Source organism: Pararge aegeria, chromosome 24, assembly GCF_905163445.1.
Source record: "Pararge aegeria chromosome 24, ilParAegt1.1, whole genome shotgun sequence".
NCBI lineage: Eukaryota > Metazoa > Arthropoda > Insecta > Lepidoptera > Nymphalidae > Pararge > Pararge aegeria.
In genome coordinates, this window is record NC_053203.1 from 3,548,958 (window position 1) to 3,566,267 (window position 17,310).

The 17,310-nt window shown below is 32.2% G+C and overlaps 1 protein-coding gene across 6 annotated transcripts in view; it reads right to left on the reverse strand.

Annotated features, from left to right (window-relative positions):
* Positions 1 to 17,310, reverse strand: part of LOC120634529 (zinc finger protein 628-like) — a 154,962-nt gene that overhangs the window by 79,520 nt on the left and 58,132 nt on the right. For 3 of the 6 annotated variants that reach the window (XM_039905205.1, XM_039905207.1, XM_039905204.1), the window contains exons 3-5: positions 17,035 to 17,100; positions 13,310 to 13,408; positions 9,118 to 9,210 (exon numbers count right to left, since the gene is read on the reverse strand). In XM_039905205.1, the coding sequence (XP_039761139.1) occupies positions 9,118 to 9,210; positions 13,310 to 13,408; positions 17,035 to 17,100 (258 nt within the window). The remainder of the gene's footprint in view (positions 1 to 9,117; positions 9,211 to 13,309; positions 13,409 to 17,034; positions 17,101 to 17,310) is intronic. The other 3 variants (XM_039905206.1, XM_039905209.1, XM_039905208.1) reach the window with 2 other exon arrangements.

The window sequence follows — 17,310 nt, forward strand, 5'->3', positions numbered from 1 at the left end:
ATAATATAAAATGAAGAAAATCTCAAGTACGAATCATAATAAACTTAAGAATAGGCATTGTAAGAGTTATAAAAAGCTTAGCCTTAAGTATTTATTAATCGTACTGGAGATTTTCTTCATTTTATATTATCTGCATACCCTGTGCATACCCTCTGTGCACGCCTCTGCTGGAAGTGGAAATTGGGGAATTTATGATTTCTGATCTTTCTCTGGTCTATTCTGGTGAGCGGAATCGCTCGTGTTATCACCCTAACGACAAAGTGCCACGTTTATTAATAATCCTATATACTGTATCAATAAAAAAAAATTGAAAACTTAAAAAATCAGTCACTTAAACATTTCCTTTTCGCAATAAACCACGTATAATAGGCAACTAAGTTCAAAATCACCATCTATATAATTTTACAACGTATCATTAAGGTAGACTAATTCTAGAATTTTTCCGCTCGGTAGAACTCTAAGTGCTGAGCGTTAAGACCTAGCCGCGGGGTATTTTTACGTAAGCAATGAGACATCATTACCCGCTTACAATACGTTATTAAATCGTTTCATGCTGCCTTGGTACATTTAATTACGTTGTCATCATAGTAAATTAAAAGAAATGAGTATTGACAAAGTTAAAACTAATCATTGCTTACCCGGAAACCGGTAGAAATTTCAAACCGGTTTTGGTTTCGGAATCATTAGGTTGAGGTTACGGTATAAGTAGTTTATTTAACCGGTTAAAGAGAGAAACCTCTTCTAATTTGTGTTTGTTTAATTATATTATGTTATCTCAAAACGGGTTAGGTTAGAGTTTCTTAATCACGACACAAGTTGTTAACTTAGGATAATTAAATGCTATGGAATCATTCGGATCTATTTTTTTATTCATTATCCTGGTCCAGGTCTCAAATGACGATGCAGTTAAAGATAGTGTCTTACACCTGTTAGAGGTAATTCAGTGATTTCAAGCCAATATCCCTTATACTTGTAGATATCTTTTGGGTACCGTACCGGAACTCTTAATAATTTTCTTCGTCAAGACTATTTCGATCTTATCGTCTACTCTAAATCAATTAATTTGGCTAGATACATAAAAGTCAAGTCCCTTAGGCACAGAACTGCCGTCGGGTGCCGTTGGGTCGACGTGGCTCATCAGGGTTATTGTGGTGTAAGATAGTTTGTAAAGAACATTAACAGGGGACCAACAAACCCTTCTAGAGAGCAATCTCATGGCAAAAGACAGTGTCCTTTCTCGCCTAGATATACTATCGCGTCGCTCGCGAATGAACTGTCTTGACGAAGTCGGCATTGACTACTAGATCAAAGGCGACGAATTCCTTCTTTATACTGTGTTTATATTGTTCAGCTATTGAGCTTCAAATACAACGTGTAAATGAAAACCGAAATAATACTTGACAGGCTTCAGAGGCACATTAAGAACTGTCTCTGAGGCTTATCTGTGAAACAGTCTCACTTTATTATATAAAAGTAGGTATGACTATGCGCGTGTCGGTTTTTTTATCATCAATAGGGTTGTCATAAGAAAACACTTAGATTGTTTTGAATTTGTTTGTATGGAAAATGAAATATGCTTCTTTAGATTTAATATTTTTACGGGGCGATTGATTCCTTATAAAATATACTTATGCTCACTTTAACAGTATTTCGTAATTCAGTTACACGTTATATAGATGTTATGACCAGTGATGGAAATAGATGGAGTATATGAGCTTAACTTTGAGAAACAGAGACTTTTGACTTCCTTACGACTACGTTTTTATCGCGAAATTTCGGGATATTGTGAGTACCTACATTAAAAACAAACCAACTTATGACCGTAAAACGTTGTGCCATGGAACCCAGAGAACAAAAGTGTAGTAAGCGTATGTTTGTATTTTCACAAAGTACTGACTAGTTCGCTCATTTTTTTAAATATTAAGTCCGTGATAATATTATCTTAGTGTCCAGTATGCTATTATCGTTTGGATTGAAATTTTATTATTTTTATACTAAAGTTACATATGGCAAAAGAGAACATAAACAATATTAAAGCAATAATAATACTAAGCGATGGTAGTAAGCACACTGAGCATCACAAACGTAGTTCAAGAAGCTTCAATAAATTTATTATTATTGTAATGTTATAACTATTCGCTTAAAATCCAAAATTACCTGTACTAAAAGCAAATTAAACTCTCAAATCTACTTCAATTTACACCGAATTGTTATTTAGTGCACGAAATTCATATTTTTGCTCAGCAATAAGGCAAGAAATAGATGAAGACGGCAAGAATTAGGAGGAGAGCAGGCGAGAAACAGAATGGCGTTCGTTAGCCTCTTTTAATTTCGGCTAATTTTTATCTTTAGTCGTCGCTTTTTTAACTATGGACCATTAGCTACGGTATACATCGTTCATGATGTCTTGATATTTAATAAATGACGCCGCCTTTTTGGTACATTCAGTCAACTAGATACTCATGTTTTTCGAACGTTAATTTAATACATCTTTTGGTGTTATATGCATAACATTTTCGCTCCATGTGTAATATGGGAGTTTAATTGTGTATGATTTGATTTTAAACCTTTTGAAGTTTGTTTCGATTTAAAAGTTTATTGTTAGTTAAGTGAAATTTTATTTTGTAACTATCAGATAATGGCGATACCATCAAATCATCTCAGTGGAAATGTTAATAAATCTGGCAATTAAAATGACGAATAAAGTATCAAGATTTACACGTCCGCTCGTAAATAAATCTAATTTTTCTCGAGTTTTTCTCTTAATTCGGCTGCTAGGGGTGGGTGTTCAGCCAATTTCCAGTGTTTGTTGAAATTTCATCTTAAGCGATTGTCATGTTGCCATTTTTCAACTCTGAACTGACTTTTGACTAATAAGTATAAGTAGACATTTTTGAGTTGACCAAGAAGTCGACATATACCTAATTTTACTGTTGAAACTTAAACTAAATGAATTAATATTAAATACAAATAAATTGCCCAATTGAATAGATTTGTATCCGTAAAAAAAATTTGCACGCTTTTATGGCAAAACTTGTTTGGACCAATTTTATTTTGTACCTATTTACCACATATTATGTAAACCATGTTTAATGCAAATAAATGAAATTATTGTTATTAGCTTAACATTAGTGAACTTGCAATCGTATAGTGGCCCTTTGCACGAGTGCACCAGGCTTTCGGCCAGCCGAGAGAAGTGGCGTATGCTCGTGGGGCGTGTGACATCTGCCCTCAAAGACGCTTTATGATGACCACGACCACTCTGTCAAGCGTGTAACGACAAAGAAGAAGAAGCGTATAGTATTCAAGTATCGAAACTCATCAAAGCATAATTTATTTCCTGCACTATACCTATATTTCACAAAGGTCTAAACTTTTTGATTTCTTCGGTCCAGAAGTTTTCAATCCCACACTGGGTGTGAACATTGGAAGGCTTCTGCAGTGGCTAGATACATTCCTACTGGCAAAGACTTGTCACCAAGCGATTTAGTGTTCCGGTTCGTTTTTGCTTGGAAGCCGATTAAGAGCATGGAAAGGTTTAATATAGAATGGTTAGCCTGCTACTATCTGGAACTGCATCCACCGACAGGGGATATAATTAACGTGTCCACTGGCTACAGCAGGGGAAAATGGAATAGGAGAAGTTTACCCTCGTTTATTATTACCTCAGTTTATTAAATAATTTGGATAATATTTCCTACTTGTGCGCCAGTGATCTGAGTGTTGTTAAAGCTGTGGGAGAAGATACATTTATTTCCTTTCATAGATAGATAATTGTCTCCTGCCCATGCCAGCCATGCTGAGGAGTTAAAGGATCCGTAAGGTTTACCATGTTCATCATGCCAAGCCAAGTCTATAAAAACCCATGTCTCCATCGACCACGGATGCCAGTTTTAAAAATTTACCGCCGGAGCAGGTGTCCGCAAAAAAAGGAGCGGATTTTTTACGAGCAATAACAAAGTTTTCTAATAATGTCGCGGGCAAGTTAAGAAGAGTGTCTCACCGCTAATTGCGAAATAAATTCCCAAGTTTGTGTCCCAAAAAACGGTTTCCTCCGCGTGAGTTATGAGCCGCGAGAAAAAAAAAAGATAAACTGAAAACTCTTTGGGATGGTGTTAACTCGACAGTGTTATGATTAATGTATTAATATTATAATTTTTCTTTTTTTTTTTTGTGTATACTCATAAAGTGCAACTTTCGTACTTTTTTCTTAAAAGAATTAATTAATATCATAATATACTGTAATTATTAAAACCAAGTTAGGTACTTAACTTTACTTGGATCGATAATTGCTTTGATTAAAACCATGATCTAAAAAATCTTTATTCAAATAATTGTAATTTATGATCCGATCGTATATTTTTTCTTTGCTATTATGGTGGCAGAACCACCAAGTAAATTTTCTCCTATGAGATCTTTCGTTCCGGTAAGAAAATCTACAGATAATAAATTTGCAATGAAAAAAATATAGGTATATTTAAGTTACACCGTTCAGATTTGTTTTGTCATGGATAATAGAGCTTCTTATTAAATAAACCTTTTTTTAAAGTTCCTTTTTAAAAAAAATTGTCATTAAAATTCTCTACCTAACCCTTTAACATGTTGGAGCCAGAAAAGTCGTCTACAATATTACCAGTTTCGTATAAAAAAGTGGTTACAGAGAATCTTTCAAAACCTATTAAGTTTAAAAGCCGTTCGGTCGTTAGAGCAGTTTTTTTAAACGTCTCCGCGACGATTTTTCCTCCCTCGGACACTTTTCATAATTACCGACCCTCCCGGCTTCTTGTTACAAGATGTTATAGCGTAGCCCGTTTAAAAATACAATTTCATTAGCGTTTCTAACTCTTTCTCTAATTTTTTTTGATATTTTAATGTGTACTCCATAAAAAACCTTTTCATTGAAGTGGTGACAAACAAAGAACCTTGTTTGATTTATTAAGAATTATTTTAATGGTATCAAAACGATTACTATCTTTATTTAGTTTTAATTTGAAAGACTACGAAATACTTCATAAATTATTCAATTCAATTCAATTAAAAAATAAAATCATTTTAAATACCTATCTATATGAAAAAAAAAGAGTTTATTGTTTATGTATAATTTAAAGTTAGCACTGTAAGTAGTAAAATATATAAGTAAATGTATCCAGAATAAAAAAACAATGAGAATAAAAACTAATAAAAAATACACAAAGTAAGAGAGTTGTTTTATTGGCCTTTCCATATCGGGATGAATGTAAATACATCATTAAAAACCTTCTTTCAACAATGCGTTTTAAAATTCGTACATCAAAGAGCCAGCCGCAAAAAGTACAACACCGAATTGATTTACTAACGCGATTTGGAAAATGTGTTTAAAGATACATTCTGATACAGGTCTTGCAAAGATATTTTTATACGTTATTTTAGTGTCAGATAGGACAAAAACGTCCAAAGTTACCGTCGTCGTTAAGTAAGTTGAACCGATAAAAACCGTGTCATTCCGTTAGTAAACATGAACATATGATAAGATCAAAATACACCTAAATTAACCAAATAATAAAATATCCATAGAAAGCATTTTTTTTTACTTTACTGTCTTGGTAGAAAGCACTATAGTAGAGAATAAAACGAGCGTTATTACATTTCATCTTGATTTTGTTATTGATAAATAATTATACCTAATTCATTCAATGTTGAATATCTTTTAAATTATTAGCCTTATTTAGAACTTTTGAGTCTGAACATGTTATCAGTAGCCGCTCTGCTCTGCCTTTGTAGTATATCCTTGTGGGTGGAAACAAATAAGAGTCAAAAAAGCTAACCTAAAACACATGTCGCGAACTGAAAGCCGGACGTCAAAATCGTCTCAATTTCCAACAGAAAAACAATCGTAATTTGAATTTCAAATTCGGAACGCGGTCATTTTCTGAAGATTTTTTTCGGAAAGCCGCCAGTAAATAAATCTTCTGGCAATAACAATAAATTCATTGCGAATCGACATGCAAATGTGTATTTTTTTCGACAACGCATATCAAGTGCTTTTGTTATGGAACAAAATGTAGTGGAGCTGCTTTTATTGCAGACGTATATTTTTTTAGAATATAAAAATACAAACTTTAATTTACCTTAGATAGTTCTAAGCTGTGATATTAGTAATTAATGTAATCGATTATTTAACTATGCATGCTTAGTAAAATTTTAGATTGAAAAAAATCCCTGGATTTTGTTTCTTTTAGTCAGCAATTACAGAGCAACGGATTCTCGTCATTCTTTGCATTATGAGTCAATAAATAGGCAAAAAATCCACGAGAGTGTAGTCGCGGCCAACACTACTATCAAATAATACTTAGTGAAACATCAGAATATAAAATTAAATATCTGTATTAAAAAGTCTCAAAATATTGGCAACCGCTCTGAGTCTGGTGAACCTTTTAACAAAAAAAAAGTTCTAAATTTTAAAAATAGAACATCTCGCCCCGAACATTTTTAAGTCGCCTCTACACATGGCACATTCGTTACGCTCCACCAAAATATCAAGTGCTGTACAAAGCGGTTCTTATTTTGTACACTTTTCCGTTTCGCGTCAGACTCGAGTCGAGGGCGGACTTTTTTTTCACCTGTGCTTGTTGCATGTAACACGATGCTAATGCATGTAGCCATTTATATGTACGATAGTAGACTTTTCTGTAGTTTATTTGAGCGTTTTTATAATAGATAAGTTCTTGTTAGTTAGAATCGGTGTGGTAAGTTAAAAGTGTATGTAACTTAAGTAAGTACATTTGTTAGGCTAAATTTAAAAAAAAAAAAACAATTCTAATTCTCTTTTTTATTATCTATCGACGGCAATGAATGATTATTTAATATAAGGAAACCTCTTTAAAATAAAACTAGGACAAAATTATGCCAAGAAAATACCATTGATTATGTGATTATGTGATCTGAAAATTCACTTATTTAAATAATGTAATTATACAGCTTATTATCGGGAATTTACATGTAAATTAGTTGCTTTGTTGCTGCTTAAAAAGAAATAAACCATTAATCTCAATGTAGGGGATTCTGAGTGAAAATTACAGATTAAATATTTGGACATGATTGAATAATGATATGAACGCACCGGATTCCTTATCGGAAATAATAATATCTCCACCCTAATATATCGTTACACTATGCAAGTCAAGAAAGTGTTTATTTTTATTTGCACGGCAATAACTCTGTAATATACATATGTTGCGCGAATACAAGTACTTCCTGGATCATACAGCCCACCTTTTACGCAGATGGCGCTGCCTCCGACGGGAAAAAAACGGTCAAGAACTCGTCGACATCATTTTATGAGAGTTCCGTATCAGCGTAGCATATAATGTTTTAAACAGCATTCTCATCAGTATGATTTATGTCACGCTGCTGGGCATAGACCCACTTTCTCAAAGGAATACAAAGAAAGAAATGAATCAATCACTACTTCATGAGCCTTATTTAATCCTTTCTCTCTACACCATTCATATCATAGGAATTTCGAGCAGACATTAATATTTAAAACATGTCTCCATCGAAAATCTGACGTCACAAAATACAGTTCAGGCTGTGTCACAAATAGCGCAAGAACACAGCTGTGACTGCCATACTCAAGCATCTAATAATGTTCCCGGTTTGGAAGTATGTAGTTCCCTCCCTGCGGATCCCTAAAAAAGGAACAAAATCGCGCGCGAATCTCGATTAAAATAAATTGTTAACACGCCCAAGGCGTTTTATCGCGTCCAGTTTATTTTTTATCTTGATCGATCCTATGCGAATATGTTGGCTATACTAATGAATATTCAACATAGATTGAGCTAGATATTTTATAGTTCCTGTGGAGAAAAAATCGTTTCCCCTACCACCCACGGCTAGGTTTCGAGGATAACATCTTTGCACGATAAAAAACCTATCCTTGTATTCTTTTTTTGAAATGTGGACAACACTGCACTATAAAAAACCTAAAATTGCATAATTTATCTTTAAAATAAAATGTTCTGACGAAAACGAAACTTGAGAAGTTATTGAATAGACACTACGAAAAGGAAAAAATATTGAACGTTTCAATAGTATTTCGAGTACCTACGTTTTTTGAATTAAGATATATTTTCTTTTCAATCTGTTATTTTCGAACAGAGTAAAACAAGGTATTATAAAGAACCTAGAATGTTAAAGAGTAGGTAAATACCACGTTTAGGTTAAACATTTAGTAAAGTAGTACAAAAATAAGTACCTACTTATATTCCGAAGAAAACTTGAGGCATAATAGTATCTCGTAATACCCATATTATATAAATTGCTGTAATAATCCAAGAAAACTTAAAACTAAATACTCTAAGTATAAAGAGTAATTGGCTAAAAAACCAACACCCCATAAATAGAAGCTACGTTTTGACGGCTATATATAGACGCGTTTATACCTATAAAAATATGAGTATAACAATAAAGAAGATCAATTTTGTTTTATAATATCTATGATATTTCATAAAATATTTTTTTCTTTTTTTCCTAGCGTTCTTCGTATCGGAATATATGACTAGGTTATTATATTAACTAGGCACTAAAAATCGGTAAGATGTTACCTTTGAAATTTTTTATTTACGTCTATTCGTAGACTGTATCGAACATCTTACCGATTTTTTCTCTCATTAGCCTTCAATTCAATTCTTGTTTATGGCTTTTGTCTGTGCCAACTGGGCACAAGGTACTTCGCCAATGTCTTGTAGATGAAGAAGGCACGAAGGAGATTGATCGGTGAAACTAATGAAAAGTTAATTTTTAATTTGTACCAAGAAATAGTTGTTATTAGCTAGTCTCATTAGCCTTAAAAGTTAACCCTAAAAGTGACGTCTATATGACAGCGTCACAGTAAAGAATAAAATAAAAAATTAGCTAAAAATGTCACAAACCTTAAGAGTGTGTATTATATGCGTAGACGGTAAATAACCTAAAAATATTATAGCGAAACTCATGTTATGAAATTCACATTATAAAGAATCTAAAATGCGAATGCAATACGATTCGATATTTAAAAAAAAAATTAATTGCAATTAAAATCTAACACGTCTAATATAGAGCCACCGCCGCGTAACCCCTACCCTTGGAAGATAACAATACGCATTGAAACAGGTGCCAACTCACTCGCTGAAGTGTCGACCAGCATTCTTCCAGCGTTCGCTCGCTGATGCTCTGCCCTGATCTCGCCTGTTGCTGTGAGAAAAAAAGGAAAAAAAAATATTAAAGACGTCTAAGGATCGTAAACTAACAAACAAAAATATCAATATGATATAAATTTCTTGGCAAAGTAATTTTTACATCATAATCTCCGATAACTAGCTATTATATTTTTACTGTCAAAAAATACTTTTTAAATATTTCATAGGCCAGCGTCTAACTTCAATAGTAACTGGTAAGTAAAGATAGCGCTGCTTAAGAAAGCGTGCATTTGCCTAAAATATTTCATTATATTCTGCATTGTATAGCGATTACTGCAGAACCAACGATCTAAACGTATCGGTATTAAATATCCAAATGTAATTACAAAAACTAAAGTACCTAATAGCGATAGGTATTTAAACATATGAAACAGAAATAAATTTAAGCTAATAAAATTATGAGAATCTAGTGAGATGTGAAGCAGTAGTATCGAAAGATGCCATAACAGTAAATTACTCATGTGCCTGCGTTTAATAATACGGAAATATTTCCTTATATTTATTCCAGGCTTGTTTATTTTGTTAGTTTGATTACAATTAATAATATTGTCTTAAAGTTATTATAGAAAATTAATTATGTATTTTGACAAGCATAAATAATTGCAAATGTTAGTGTGGGGTTTATAAACCTTTGGAAAGAAAAGGAAACTTATTGTAACTAATTTCTTGATGATGATAAAGCCCACTAAAGCGAAAAAAGATTACGGAAACTCATTCGAATTACAAAAAACTTTTTTTTTTTGAAGATATACTTCTTTTGGCGCGTTAGGTAAAAATAATGAGAGTAAATTATGACGATGCGCGCGCACAGCGTAACAAAAAACCGACACCCTGAAGTTAGCTGCTATAAGGTTTGACAGTGTACACTTTGACAATAACAAATTGACAAAGACTGCGGGCTCATTCCGGTGATTCAATTGATTTAATTGTACATAAATCCTAAATTTTAATGTTGGTTGTCCGATAATGAGTCTAATAGTATTCCAAATTTAATTATGTCCATTTCTTTAATTATATAGAAATTTTTTTTTTGTCATATTTAAATCGCCTTTAATTTGCTTTATAATAAAACTTTCTATGTATTTAATACCTTTTCTACAAACGTATTTATTAAACGTATTTAATACCGTTTCTAAGGCGAAAGATGAAATTTTTGAAAAGAATTTAAATTTTTATCTCGTTACGCTAAAGCAGTATAACTTCTAATGCGTGTACATAAATACACACACGTTTTTTTAAATTAAACTTTTAGGTAATTATTTGGACTTTGCGGCGTGAGTCATCAAGGCGTGAGTTTCGCAAATATTCAGGAGCTTTCATCGATTAGATTGATTTTCGTTTCGCCAGATTTTTGTTTCCCGAGATTCTCGTTTCAACAATAAAAGTACTATAATAAGAAGATACTGCTTCTTATTGGTCATATTTTGTGTTAAAATATATTTATTCACACCCACAAAACGATATTATAAACGAAAAAATTTGTGAGTTGTATGGATGTTTGTAATTTTTGTCGCAAAATCTACTACACCGATTTGACTGTAACTTGGAATGGGTATAGGTCATACACTGGATTAAAACATTAGCTACATTGTACCCCGGTAGGCTTGACTTTTTTTTTAAATTTAAAACAGATCGTGACAAAACAGAAACATAAGAACAACAACGAATAAAAATAAAACTAGCCATTCTCCACCACATGCGTGTATAAATGCAGCCAATCGATGTGACGGACTTACGTTCTTAGATATTTTCTTCAAAAAAAAAAAAACAATTTGCATATCATATAAAAGAACTTTTAATTTTATGTTAATTTTTTTGGCCATTCTTTTGTTATACTTTAAATTCCATTAATAAAATTATCAGGTGTTCTTTGAATTCAGAATGTTTAGAAGAATTTAAAAACTTAAATAGATATAAAACAATCTTAATAACCAATTCGAAATATAACAATAATTGTGTTTTTTTTCCTTAAGCGTAAAGATCTTGGTACGTGTTTCGTTTGACTGCGTAATATTATAGTCGTTTTTATTACATTAAATGCAAAATGATTCTTTATAGTTAATGGGTATTACGTGATATACCTAGATACTCTAATAAGGATCTGTCCAGATGGGTCAGTTAACGCGCGATTCAAATAACGCGCTCTTGTTAATTAACAAATTAGATATCAGGTACTTTTTAATTAAGCAATTTTTTCGTATTAATTTTTAATATTCTCAAGTAAGTAATTTTCAACTAACCTAAGATTTGGTTAGATTGTTTTATCTAATCTATTTGCAAAATGAAGGCCTATTTCCAGGTTTTTTTTATCGTCAATATATGGTGGTAAGTTTTTATTCCTAAGACTCCCATAAAATTCTAATACAAGAACTTCGAATTGTTTCGGCCACAGAATTAAGAAATACAGGAGGTACACGACTTATATTAAAGCATCAAAACCAACTCCACTTTAGTAGTGTTTCTCGAACAGGCGGTTAGTCACTTCATTTATTTTGCAGTTGACAGTAGTTATTTTACCACTTATGTTCTAAACGTTTACCATAAAATGAGGAAAAAGAGAAAATTTTGTGAGCTAGCAACATTCCACGATTATGAAGTGAGAAGTGCTCAGGGAGTCTTTTTTGTTTTAGGACACAATGCTCTGCATGCAATAATGGGGCATTCTGTATGTTCTCAATTCTGTGGTTTTATGATGTAAAGTGTTTAGAGTAATTTGTCTTTACCTCATGGAATAGTATAGTACATAATATAATAAAAAAAAATATCAATTGAATTATAATAAGTTTTAATTTTAAATGTTTCTGTGATGAGCATGAATGTTTTTCAGTGTCTGGGTGTTTATATGTATGTTCTAAGTATTTATGTATGTAACTCAAAAAAATCTTTCATCAGTCATCTTGGTACCCATAACACAAGCTACGCTGTCGTTGTATATTTATTATTTATTTTTACTACTTTATTTACCACAAATGTTTATAAATTTTTAATAAGTACTACATTATTTTGTGGTTGTTGGTACACATTCTATCGCTTTCACCGTAGGTACTGAAATGAGTGGTATACATTGGAATTCTTAATTATTTTAGTTGTTTTAAGACTTGCGCTTGCTTGACTACAAAATTTAGAGTTTCCAGCGGGTAAGCCGCTTCATGTGCTTTAGAACTAAGGCGTTTAAATACTTGGCGTAGGTTAACTAGGCTATCATTACCTTACGACCTTATGATATCGATTTTTAAGTGTATAATATCCATTACAGTTGAAATTTTATTTTAAATGTATTAATTATGGAAATTATAACGCGCTTTGTCGTAAAAATTCCTAACATTTTTTTTTAATGTTTTTTTTTCTCGGGAAGGACATGAGTCCAAAGACAAACATTGCTACAAAAGTTATTATTGCAATTTCTCTCAAAGAGAATAGTCTATTTGCTAGAGTATCGACAGAAATATCGTTTTCTTAAGAGCTAGAGCATAAAACTATTCTAAAAATAGTACGACTCTGTAAAATGCTACTTCGCCGCATAGGAAGTCCTACCTACAACTATAAAAATAATAAAAATAAATTATCAAACAGCTATAAAAATACCTACAGAAACCTAACAAAACGGATTATAAAAATTCCGCGGCCTATCATGGTATATTTCGGTTTTATTTGTTTTTATTTAAAATTCTTTGATACCAACGTCCTCCGCCCAAGAGTTATGAGAGCAAAAAAAAAGAAAACTGCAAAGTTTAATATGTCACTTTTTGAAAATCGCCTCTTTGTTGTCTTTGTTATTGAAATATTTTCCGATTTTAATTATGCGTGAAAATACAACAGACATCTAAAATTATCATCGAATTTATAAAATTTTATTTATTTACAAAACTTAATTTATTATTAAAAGCTTAACTTATTGCGATATAATAAGCCTAAAAACCACTGGAAAATAAAACAAATAATGAGCGTAACTTAATAAATACGAAGTTGCCTTTATGATAAGTATTATATTAGCTATTAAGAGCCTGTGCCAATTACGAATGAGTTTCCGCAAAGCGTTAATCGATCTGGTCGATAAAAAAAAGAGAAGAGAGAAAGAAAGAGAAAATAATTACATCGATATTGAGGCTATTCAGGAAATTTACCAATGCGAAGGGCAACATGGAGTTGCGGTCGCCGACCGGCGGCTCTCCTGAGGGCGAATGCTGTGGCGGCTGCACGGGAAAGAGGTATTGTTTAGTTTCATATCATCAATATCATCATCACCTTTATCATTATCTTTATCATTATCATCATCATCTTTATCATCATCATCATCTTGATCATTATAAATCTAGTTTCAATCCCACTGCAAGACGAAGTCTCGCAGAATATAAGATGGAGAACTTACTATGCTGCTTTTATGAGGGTAGGCGGTTTTTTTTTAAATTAAATTATCAGTAATACATAATCGCTTGGCTGCTGTCACATTTATAACTGATATGCAGTGATTATAACGCCCAGACGATATCATAGACTCTTTATTTGAAGATGGAATGGATGGAAGGGCATTCCAGATCTTTACTGTTCTTATTCTAAACAAAGATGCTTAAAGAACTTTGTAAAATATGTCTGTGATATTATTAACTAAGCAAAGGTGCAGAATCTTAGGATCCCAATCAGTTTAATGGTTAAAAAAGTTGAGTTAACTACCGTGTGACTTATGCCTGTTTTCACTAACGACGAACAAAGGAACGCCTAAACTAAAGAGACTCCTAGGCAAACAACCGTAAACCAATAGTTATCACCTAAGAGATGGTGAAACGTTTCTTTTCTATATCCCCTAAATCATCAGGTATTTGTCTTAGGTAATGTCTAAGTTTAGTGAAAACGGGCATTGGGCCCTTATCAATAAATCGGAATCGGGCTAAGAGAAGGCTTTCATATATCGGTCAAGCTACTGTGGATTAGGGGCTCACTAGAGTCATATTACATTACAATAAGAGTTTCACGTGATATACCTTTACCCTGCTCCATTAATGAAGGATTATAATTATAAAATAAAAAAGTGAACAATATTAAAATAAGACTGCTTTAAACACTAGTGCCCACTGTTCTGAGATCGATGTCGGCTTATTAATAAGGTCTTGGACCTAACTGTCAGCAGTAGAATTCTATACTAAATCTAAACGCAAACGAATAAGTAAATTAAGCGAGTTAAGCAAGGAGGAGAATGACTTTGGAGGTCTAACTTTAGCCTCTACTTTTCCTAAGTGCCACGGAAAGCAATTTAAACCGCTGATTCTATGTGGTTCTTATAAATATCACCATAGAGTTATTTACCACCTTGACATCTCTCTCTATTTCGCTCTTCGGAAAGGAGTCTTTAGCAGTTGGATTGATACGCCGATGTAGATGATTAAGCATTTTGCACAGCTATATCTATATTCTTTCTCTCTACACTTGCGGAAAGCGTTACATAGCATAACTAATATATAAAGCTGAAGAGTTTGTTTGTTTACTTAAACGCAATAATCTCAAGAACTACTATTCCGATTTGAAAAAATTTTTGAGTGTTGGATAGCCCATTTATCGAGAAAAGCTATAGGCTATATATAATCACACTAAGACTAATAGTAGTAGAGAACCAATGAAGAATGTTTCAAAATTCGGGGTTTTTTGCATTCGAGAGCTTCCGCTGCGTTCGTTGCGTAAATAGTTAAAGTTTCGTAAAATAATGTATGACCAAGTTATTCCCCTTTAAAAGCTCTTAACAGCGCCGAAAAATGTTTTTTTAATTCCTCACAATTCAAATTCAAATTCAAAATTCATTTATTTCAAGTAGACCTAATTTATTCATTTATTTATTTGGTATATTTGACCTATCACTACGCACTACACTATAACATAAATAGAATAATTAAAAACTAAAGTAAATAAAAAAAAACTTACATTAAATATTAATATGCAATATAAAAAAAAAAAATTACAAATTAAAATTTCTGCGTCCTGGCAGCCCTACGTGGAGTTTAATATACAGCTTGTAAATTGGAGAGTCGTATCGATTTATTTATAATCACTTTTGAAACGTCAAGTCAGTCTGTTTGTAGTGACTCTACCACCGGTTCGGAAGGCAGATTCCACTGCAAGAGTGGCAAGAAACTCAGCAGATTGCTCTTTTCCAACATCATTTTATAGTTTAATAATCTTTAGAATTTTTCTGTTTTGTGTTTTCAATGCGAGAAAGGACTGCAAAAATAACATAGGTTTATTAATTGCGAAGTTTTACGAAATAAAAGCGTAAACTATCTCAATTATTTGTAAGTGGGTCTGCATTTTGAAAACGTTTCATGGTTTTTGGGAATTTCATTTGCCTCTATATATATATTCTTTTTTTATGTACTTTTTGTGGTGTGCCATAAACGTATATTCATTCATTCATTCTTGAAAGAAGAGGTGAAAGCCTAGTGGTTAGTAATATTTATGCGTTTGTTAATAATTGCGTGAACGTAATTTCTATATCTCTCTATAATTCGATAATTTCTCTTAGATTTTTACTTAACTTAGATTTTCCAATCGCTATATATAATCTTTAACTAATAAAGTTTGATGCTTTGACTGAGTTGTTTTAGAAATAACGAATTTAGATCTTAAGCTCTTTCCTAAATCGACTCCAGCGATATCCATCGATAAGTAATTTGCTATTTACTTTAATATTTAGCCTAAGTGTAGGACAGGTATCTATATTAAAATCGTATATTCTATGACATTCTATTTGGCAACATAAAAGTAAGTTGCACTATGTATACACAAAGATAAAAATGAATACTAAAAAGTATAGTTTACTACAATAAAACATCCAATAATAACTTTAAAAATTTAACTTTTTAATAGCAAACATGCACATTGCACATCCAAACACTTAATATAAAACCAAAAAAAGTTGGTAGAGTTTATATTATACTCTATGGACATAACTACTTGAATTGTCTATCGTTCTTTTTGAATGGGAAAAGGATTTGTTAGATTGTTTTTAGTAAAAAAACCTAATTAAATTAAACAACAGATTAATATGTAGATAGATCGATGCATATAAAAAAAATTGGAATGTTTTTTTGTGGTCTCCAAATAAATGGCTCTTATAAAGCTCTTAATACGATTTTCTTTCAAGTTGGTCTGCACGTTTGCTACTTAATCCGGGCTGAACTAATTTTGGTGAAGCTTTAATAGCCAAATATAACATTGGACTGGGAGAAACAAAGATTCTGGATTTTACTGGAAGTAACTTTTTCTTACGGAAATCTACTCTTAAGAGGATGAATCTTTGGAAAATTTGTATGCAAGGCTTACGACTTTCCTAGTTAAGTTACATACGATATAAAAAGCTACAAATAAAGCCTATCTCCAAACCTTGAATTGTACGCGTACGAAATTGCGGGAAAACGCTAGTACAATTTATAGTTAATATTATCAAGTGTAACTTATTCTTTATTCAAAATCTACAAGCAGGCAAAATTAGCGAACATCGATTAGCGACAAAAAAAGATTTCCGTTAGATAATATACTCTATGTAGCGATTATTTTGCTTAACTCAACCTTCGATTAATAATATACCAGATAATCTTTCAGTCGATAAATAAATTGTGAAAAAAAATTTCCAACTCAAGGTAACACATTTTTGTCGCTTTACTAGTGAGAAAGCTAAGGTGGAGAAGGAAAATCTTATTTTAAATAATAACAAACCTAATAAAAGTTAGTTTCAATATTTTAAAACGAGACCATTTATCTGATACACAATTGATCAAAGAACTTAATAAGAATAAATGTTAATAACTATAAATAGTAAAGAAAGTAAATTTACCATTGCGAATGGGACAAGAGACCGCTCGCTCATTGTAGAGTCCGCAGAAGGTGACTGCTGTTGTTGCTGTCCCGTTCCAAAGCACCGCGGAAAGCGTGAAAGAAAGAGATGGATGTAAATTTTTTTTCAGGCAAAGATAAACTCACACAAATCCTTGTATCTAAGCTGAATTTCACAGATAAAACTCCCAATAATAGACTCCAACTGCTGCATATTCGTTATTAAATTTAGTATAATGTTTTTCCTTACGTGTTGTGTCTTTAGGTGCTTAGAAAT